This window comes from Clarias gariepinus, chromosome 25 (assembly GCF_024256425.1).
Source record: "Clarias gariepinus isolate MV-2021 ecotype Netherlands chromosome 25, CGAR_prim_01v2, whole genome shotgun sequence".
NCBI classification, from domain to species: domain Eukaryota; kingdom Metazoa; phylum Chordata; class Actinopteri; order Siluriformes; family Clariidae; genus Clarias; species Clarias gariepinus.
This window is the reverse complement of record NC_071124.1, coordinates 933,958-942,500: the sequence shown is the minus strand read 5'-3', so window position 1 is coordinate 942,500 and position 8,543 is coordinate 933,958. Positions and strand designations below refer to the sequence as shown.

Here is an 8,543-nt window from a genome sequence, read left to right as displayed (position 1 = left end):
GGTGAAGGGTGTGTTCAGCAGGGTGATGAGGATGTGTGTGTGTGTGTGTGTGTGTGTGTGTGTACCAGGGTGAAGGGTGTGTTCAGCAGGGTGATGAGGATGTGTGTGTGTGTGTGTGTGTGTGTGTGTGTGTGTGTGTGTGTGTGTGTGTACCAGGGTGAAGGGTGTGTTCAGCAGGGTGATGAGGATGTGTGTGTGTGTGTGTGTGTGTGTGTGTGTGTGTGTGTGTGTGTGTGTACCAGGGTGAAGGGTGTGTTCAGCAGGGTGATGAGGATGTGTGTGTGTGTGTGTGTGTGTGTGTGTGTGTGTGTGTGTACCAGGGTGAAGGGTGTGTTCAGCAGGGTGATGAGGATGTGTGTGTGTGTGTGTGTGTGTGTGTGTGTGTGTGTACCAGGGTGAAGGGTGTGTTCAGCAGGGTGATGAGGATGTGTGTGTGTGTGTGTGTGTGTGTGTGTGTGTGTACCAGGGTGAAGGGTGTGTTCAGCAGGGTGATGAGGATGTGTGTGTGTGTGTGTGTGTGTGTGTGTGTGTGTGTGTGTGTACCAGGGTGAAGGGTGTGTTCAGCAGGGTGATGAGGATGTGTGTGTGTGTGTGTGTGTGTGTGTGTGTGTGTGTACCAGGGTGAAGGGTGTGTTCAGCAGGGTGATGAGGATGTGTGTGTGTGTGTGTGTGTGTGTGTGTACCAGGGTGAAGGGTGTGTTCAGCAGGGTGATGAGGATGTGTGTGTGTGTGTGTGTGTGTGTGTGTGTGTGTGTGTACCAGGGTGAAGGGTGTGTTCAGCAGGGTGATGAGGATGTGTGTGTGTGTGTGTGTGTGTGTGTGTGTGTGTGTGTGTGTGTGTGTGTACCAGGGTGAAGGGTGTGTTCAGCAGGGTGATGAGGATGTGTGTGTGTGTGTGTGTGTGTGTGTGTGTGTGTGTGTACCAGGGTGAAGGGTGTGTTCAGCAGGGTGATGAGGATGTGTGTGTGTGTGTGTGTGTGTGTGTGTGTGTGTGTGTGTGTGTGTGTGTGTGTGTGTACCAGGGTGAAGGGTGTGTTCAGCAGGGTGATGAGGATGTGTGTGTGTGTGTGTGTGTGTGTGTGTGTACCAGGGTGAAGGGTGTGTTCAGCAGGGTGATGAGGATGTGTGTGTGTGTGTGTGTGTGTGTGTGTGTGTGTGTGTGTGTGTGTACCAGGGTGAAGGGTGTGTTCAGCAGGGTGATGAGGATGTGTGTGTGTGTGTGTGTGTGTGTGTGTGTGTGTGTGTGTGTGTGTGTGTACCAGGGTGAAGGGTGTGTTCAGCAGGGTGATGAGGATGTGTGTGTGTGTGTGTGTGTGTGTGTGTGTGTGTGTGTGTGTGTGTGTACCAGGGTGAAGGGTGTGTTCAGCAGGGTGATGAGGATGTGTGTGTGTGTGTGTGTGTGTGTGTGTGTGTGTGTGTGTGTGTGTGTGTACCAGGGTGAAGGGTGTGTTCAGCAGGGTGATGAGGATGTGTGTGTGTGTGTGTGTGTGTGTGTGTGTGTGTGTGTGTGTGTGTGTGTGTGTGTGTGTGTACCAGGGTGAAGGGTGTGTTCAGCAGGGTGATGAGGATGTGTGTGTGTGTGTGTGTGTGTGTGTGTGTGTGTGTGTGTGTGTGTGTACCAGGGTGAAGGGTGTGTTCAGCAGGGTGATGAGGATGTGTGTGTGTGTGTGTGTGTGTGTGTGTGTGTGTGTGTACCAGGGTGAAGGGTGTGTTCAGCAGGGTGATGAGGATGTGTGTGTGTGTGTGTGTGTGTGTGTGTGTGTACCAGGGTGAAGGGTGTGTTCAGCAGGGTGATGAGGATGTGTGTGTGTGTGTGTGTGTGTGTGTGTGTGTGTGTGTGTGTGTGTGTGTACCAGGGTGAAGGGTGTGTTCAGCAGGGTGATGAGGATGTGTGTGTGTGTGTGTGTGTGTGTGTGTGTGTGTGTGTGTGTGTGTACCAGGGTGAAGGGTGTGTTCAGCAGGGTGATGAGGATGTGTGTGTGTGTGTGTGTGTGTGTGTGTGTGTGTGTGTGTGTACCAGGGTGAAGGGTGTGTTCAGCAGGGTGATGAGGATGTGTGTGTGTGTGTGTGTGTGTGTGTGTGTGTGTGTACCAGGGTGAAGGGTGTGTTCAGCAGGGTGATGAGGATGTGTGTGTGTGTGTGTGTGTGTGTGTGTGTGTGTGTGTGTGTGTGTGTGTGTACCAGGGTGAAGGGTGTGTTCAGCAGGGTGATGAGGATGTGTGTGTGTGTGTGTGTGTGTGTGTGTGTGTGTGTGTGTGTGTGTGTGTACCAGGGTGAAGGGTGTGTTCAGCAGGGTGATGAGGATGTGTGTGTGTGTGTGTGTGTGTGTGTGTGTGTGTGTGTGTGTGTACCAGGGTGAAGGGTGTGTTCAGCAGGGTGATGAGGATGTGTGTGTGTGTGTGTGTGTGTGTGTGTGTGTGTGTGTGTACCAGGGTGAAGGGTGTGTTCAGCAGGGTGATGAGGATGTGTGTGTGTGTGTGTGTGTGTGTGTGTGTGTGTGTGTACCAGGGTGAAGGGTGTGTTCAGCAGGGTGATGAGGATGTGTGTGTGTGTGTGTGTGTGTGTGTGTGTGTGTACCAGGGTGAAGGGTGTGTTCAGCAGGGTGATGAGGATGTGTGTGTGTGTGTGTGTGTGTGTGTGTAACAGGGTGTAGGGTGTGTTCAGCAGGGTGATGAGGATGTGTGTGTGTGTGTGTGTGTGTGTGTGTGTGTGTGTGTGTACCAGGGTGAAGGGTGTGTTCAGCAGGGTGATGAGGATGTGTGTGTGTGTGTGTGTGTGTGTGTGTGTGTGTGTGTGTGTGTGTGTGTACCAGGGTGAAGGGTGTGTTCCGCAGGGTGATGAGGATGTGTGTGTGTGTGTGTGTGTGTGTGTGTGTGTGTGTGTGTGTGTGTGTGTGTGTGTACCAGGGTGAAGGGTGTGTTCAGCAGGGTGATGAGGATGTGTGTGTGTGTGTGTGTGTGTGTGTGTGTGTGTGTGTGTGTGTGTGTGTACCAGGGTGAAGGGTGTGTTCAGCAGGGTGATGAGGATGTGTGTGTGTGTGTGTGTGTGTGTGTGTGTGTGTGTGTGTGTGTGTGTACCAGGGTGAAGGGTGTGTTCAGCAGGGTGATGAGGATGTGTGTGTGTGTGTGTGTGTGTGTGTGTGTGTGTGTGTACCAGGGTGAAGGGTGTGTTCAGCAGGGTGATGAGGATGTGTGTGTGTGTGTGTGTGTGTGTGTGTGTACCAGGGTGAAGGGTGTGTTCAGCAGGGTGATGAGGATGTGTGTGTGTGTGTGTGTGTGTGTGTGTGTACCAGGGTGAAGGGTGTGTTCAGCAGGGTGATGAGGATGTGTGTGTGTGTGTGTGTGTGTGTGTGTACCAGGGTGAAGGGTGTGTTCAGCAGGGTGATGAGGATGTGTGTGTGTGTGTGTGTGTGTGTGTGTACCAGGGTGAAGGGTGTGTTCAGCAGGGTGATGAGGATGTGTGTGTGTGTGTGTGTGTGTGTGTGTGTACCAGGGTGAAGGGTGTGTTCAGCAGGGTGATGAGGATGTGTGTGTGTGTGTGTGTGTGTACCAGGGTGAAGGGTGTGTTCAGCAGGGTGATGAGGGTGTGTGTGTGTGTGTGTGTGTGTGTGTGTGTGTGTACCAGGGTGAAGGGTGTGTTCAGCAGGGTGATGAGTGTGTGTGTGTGTGTGTGTGTGTGTGTGTGTGTGTGTGTGTGTGTGTGTGTGTGTGTACCAGGGTGAAGGGTGTGTTCAGCAGGGTGATGAGTGTGTGTGTGTGTGTGTGTGTGTGTGTACCAGGGTGAAGGGTGTGTTCAGCAGGGTGATGAGTGTGTGTGTGTGTGTGTGTGTGTGTGTGTGTGTGTACCAGGGTGAAGGGTGTGTTCAGCAGGGTGATGAGGTGTGTGTGTGTGTGTGTGTGTGTGTGTGTGTGTGTGTGTACCAGGGTGAAGGGTGTGTTCAGCAGGGTGATATGTGTGTGTGTGTGTGTGTGTGTGTGTACCAGGGTGAAGGGTGTGTTCAGCAGGGTGATGAGGATGTGTGTGTGTGTGTGTGTGTGTGTACCAGGGTGAAGGGTGTGTTCAGCAGGGTGATGAGGATGTGTGTGTGTGTGTGTGTGTGTGTGTGTGTGTGTGTGTGTGTGTGTGTGTGTACCAGGGTGAAGGGTGTGTTCAGCAGGGTGATGAGGATGTGTGTGTGTGTGTGTGTGTGTGTGTGTGTGTGTGTGTGAGTGTGTGTGTGTACCAGGGTGAAGGGTGTGTTCAGCAGGGTGATGAGGATGTGTGTGTGTGTGTGTGTGTGTGTGTGTACCAGGGTGAAGGGTGTGTTCAGCAGGGTGATGAGGATGTGTGTGTGTGTGTGTGTGTGTGTGTGTGTGTGTGTGTGTACCAGGGTGAAGGGTGTGTTCAGCAGGGTGATGAGGATGTGTGTGTGTGTGTGTGTGTGTGTGTGTGTGTGTGTGTGTGTACCAGGGTGAAGGGTGTGCAGCAGGGTGATGAGGATGTGTGTGTGTGTGTGTGTGTGTGTGTGTGTGTGTGTGTACCAGGGTGAAGGGTGTGTTCAGCAGGGTGATGAGGATGTGTGTGTGTGTGTGTGTGTGTGTGTGTGTGTGTGTGTGTGTACCAGGGTGAAGGGTGTGTTCAGCAGGGTGATGAGGATGTGTGTGTGTGTGTGTGTGTGTGTGTGTGTGTGTGTGTACCAGGGTGAAGGGTGTGTTCAGCAGGGTGATGAGGATGTGTGTGTGTGTGTGTGTGTGTGTGTACCAGGGTGAAGGGTGTGTTCAGCAGGGTGATGAGGATGTGTGTGTGTGTGTGTGTGTGTGTGTGTGTGTGTACCAGGGTGAAGGGTGTGTTCAGCAGGGTGATGAGGATGTGTGTGTGTGTGTGTGTGTGTGTGTGTGTGTGTGTGTGTGTGTACCAGGGTGAAGGGTGTGTTCAGCAGGGTGATGAGGATGTGTGTGTGTGTGTGTGTGTGTGTGTGTGTGTGTGTGTGTGTGTGTGTACCAGGGTGAAGGGTGTGTTCAGCAGGGTGATGAGGATGTGTGTGTGTGTGTGTGTGTGTGTGTGTGTGTACCAGGGTGAAGGGTGTGTTCAGCAGGGTGATGAGGATGTGTGTGTGTGTGTGTGTGTGTGTGTGTGTGTGTGTGTGTGTGTACCAGGGTGAAGGGTGTGTTCAGCAGGGTGATGAGGATGTGTGTGTGTGTGTGTGTGTGTGTGTGTGTGTGTGTGTGTGTGTGTGTGTGTACCAGGGTGAAGGGTGTGTTCAGCAGGGTGATGAGGATGTGTGTGTGTGTGTGTGTGTGTGTGTGTGTGTGTGTGTGTGTGTAACAGGGTGAAGGGTGTGTTCAGCAGGGTGATGTGTGTGTGTGTGTGTGTGTGTGTGTGTGTGTGTGTGTACCAGGGTGAAGGGTGTGTTCAGCAGGGTGATGAGGATGTGTGTGTGTGTGTGTGTGTGTGTGTGTGTGTGTGTGTACCAGGGTGAAGGGTGTGTTCAGCAGGGTGATGAGGATGTGTGTGTGTGTGTGTGTGTGTGTGTGTGTGTACCAGGGTGAAGGGTGTGTTCAGCAGGGTGATGAGGATGTGTGTGTGTGTGTGTGTGTGTGTGTGTGTGTGTTCAGCAGGGTGATGAGGATGTGTGTGTGTGTGTGTGTGTGTGTGTGTGTGTGTGTGTGTGTGTGTGTGTGTGTACCAGGGTGAAGGGTGTGTTCAGCAGGGTGATGAGGATGTGTGTGTGTGTGTGTGTGTGTGTGTGTGTGTGTGTGTGTGTACCAGGGTGAAGGGTGTGTTCAGCAGGGTGATGAGGATGTGTGTGTGTGTGTGTGTGTGTGTGTGTGTGTGTGTGTGTGTGTACCAGGGTGAAGGGTGTGTTCAGCAGGGTGATGAGGATGTGTGTGTGTGTGTGTGTGTGTGTGTACCAGGGTGAAGGGTGTGTTCAGCAGGGTGATGAGGATGTGTGTGTGTGTGTGTGTGTGTGTGTACCAGGGTGAAGGGTGTGTTCAGCAGGGTGATGAGGATGTGTGTGTGTGTGTGTGTGTGTGTGTGTGTGTGTGTGTGTGTGTGTGTGTGTGTACCAGGGTGAAGGGTGTGTTCAGCAGGGTGATGAGGATGTGTGTGTGTGTGTGTGTGTGTGTGTGTGTGTGTGTGTGTGTGTGTGTACCAGGGTGAAGGGTGTGTTCAGCAGGGTGATGAGGATGTGTGTGTGTGTGTGTGTGTGTGTGTGTGTGTGTGTGTGTGTGTGTGTGTACCAGGGTGAAGGGTGTGTTCAGCAGGGTGATGAGGATGTGTGTGTGTGTGTGTGTGTGTGTGTGTGTGTGTGTGTGTACCAGGGTGAAGGGTGTGTTCAGCAGGGTGATGAGGATGTGTGTGTGTGTGTGTGTGTGTGTGTGTGTGTGTGTGTGTGTGTACCAGGGTGAAGGGTGTGTTCAGCAGGGTGATGAGGATGTGTGTGTGTGTGTGTGTGTGTGTGTGTGTGTGTGTGTGTGTGTGTGTGTGTGTGTGTACCAGGGTGAAGGGTGTGTTCAGCAGGGTGATGTGGTTGTGTGTGTGTGTGTGTGTGTGTGTGTGTGTGTGTGTGTGTGTGTGTGTGTGTACCAGGGTGAAGGGTGTGTTCAGCAGGGTGATGAGGATGTGTGTGTGTGTGTGTGTGTGTGTGTGTGTACCAGGGTGAAGGGTGTGTTCAGCAGGGTGATGAGGATGTGTGTGTGTGTGTGTGTGTGTGTGTGTGTGTACCAGGGTGAAGGGTGTGTTCAGCAGGGTGATGAGGATGTGTGTGTGTGTGTGTGTGTGTGTGTGTGTGTGTGTGTGTACCAGGGTGAAGGGTGTGTTCAGCAGGGTGATGAGGATGTGTGTGTGTGTGTGTGTGTGTGTGTGTGTGTGTGTGTACCAGGGTGAAGGGTGTGTTCAGCAGGGTGATGAGGATGTGTGTGTGTGTGTGTGTGTGTGTACCAGGGTGAAGGGTGTGTTCAGCAGGGTGATGAGGATGTGTGTGTGTGTGTGTGTGTGTGTACCAGGGTGAAGGGTGTGTTCAGCAGGGTGATGAGGATGTGTGTGTGTGTGTGTGTGTGTGTACCAGGGTGAAGGGTGTGTTCAGCAGGGTGATGAGGATGTGTGTGTGTGTGTGTGTGTGTGTACCAGGGTGAAGGGTGTGTTCAGCAGGGTGATGAGGATGTGTGTGTGTGTGTGTGTGTGTGTACCAGGGTGAAGGGTGTGTTCAGCAGGGTGATGAGGATGTGTGTGTGTGTGTGTGTGTGTGTACCAGGGTGAAGGGTGTGTTCAGCAGGGTGATGAGGATGTGTGTGTGTGTGTGTGTGTGTGTACCAGGGTGAAGGGTGTGTTCAGCAGGGTGATGAGGATGTGTGTGTGTGTGTGTGTGTGTGTGTACCAGGGTGAAGGGTGTGTTCAGCAGGGTGATGAGGATGTCCGCTACAGCCAGGTTGGCGATGAAGAGGCTCGTGGCCGAGCGCGCGCGCTTGTTCTTCATGACCACGTGACACACGAGCGCGTTCCCGAACAGTGACACCACGATGATCACCGAGTAGCTGAAGATTAAGAGCACGCGCACCGCCGCGTGCTCCCTCTGCGCGCCTTCGCGCTTGCGTCCCGCCAGTGAGCGCCAGTCCGCGAGCGCGCCGTCGTCCAGCGCGTACAGGCTCGAGCCGTTGAGCGCGCGCAGCGCGTGCAGTGACGAGAAGTTGGACACGCCGAGCGCGCGCTGTCCGTGCAGGCACGCGGCCAGGCAGGTGAGCGAGAGGAGCGCGCGCGGGACGCACTGCCGCATGCCTCCGGTGTAGTCACGGAAAAGAAACAAACAACACCAGTTTATTATTACTATAATTTTGTTGTTTGTTGCTGCCGATCCCCGCGCGAGTCGTTCAGGTCACTAATCCTCCCGCCGCAGCACGAGCGCCGGTGTATCCGGTACCTGTCTGACCGCAGGACGCGGCGCGCGCGCCCAGAACGTGCTGCGCGCGGCTCGTCTATAAACATTGTCCCCCGTCAGGCACGCGCTGGCTTTTTTAAACCCGAGCCAGGCCCCGCCCACCGCCTCGCGCAGCCCCTCTCCTGTTGGCCAGGTCCATACTGACGCTGCGCTCGTGAGCTACAGAGTTTATACACAACAAAGAATCCTTTAATGTCAGTTTCACTCAGAACTGCAGACGGAATGATTTCGATCTGCTCTTTCGAGTTTCTGACTCATTACTGACTTTCATGGTTTTCATCACGCTGTAAATTCATTAGGGTTCTCCCTCTGTCCAGGAGACGCACCGTCCAGCAGGTACTGCCCTCACATTGGCACTGTCACGTGACTGGGCATTAATAATAATAATAATAATAATAATCACCTGCTGAGACCCAACTTGACCTTGTATGAAGACAAGACATTTTCTCCCAACTACGTCTATATAAATAACAGAAAGGTTATGTGCACATTGGGTCTTTCAATGATATCTTTATGTTTTATACATCAGAGGACCAGAAACACGTCTCAAAAAACATTTCTGTCTGTCTGTCTGTATGTTTGTCCAGCCAGATTATGTCACAGCGTCTCACAAAACTGAAGAGAATGT

At 52.9% G+C, this 8,543-nt stretch overlaps 1 protein-coding gene across 1 annotated transcript in view; it reads right to left on the bottom strand.

The window, feature by feature from the left end:
* LOC128513201 (G-protein coupled receptor 83-like) overlaps positions 1-7,846 on the bottom strand; it is a 41,894-nt gene extending 34,048 nt beyond the window's left edge. The window contains exon 1 of the mRNA XM_053486894.1: positions 7,358-7,846. Within this exon, the coding sequence (XP_053342869.1) occupies positions 7,358-7,753 (396 nt within the window). The 5' untranslated portion in view covers positions 7,754-7,846. The remainder of the gene's footprint in view (positions 1-7,357) is intronic.
* Between the last annotated feature and the right edge of the window lie 697 nt (positions 7,847-8,543).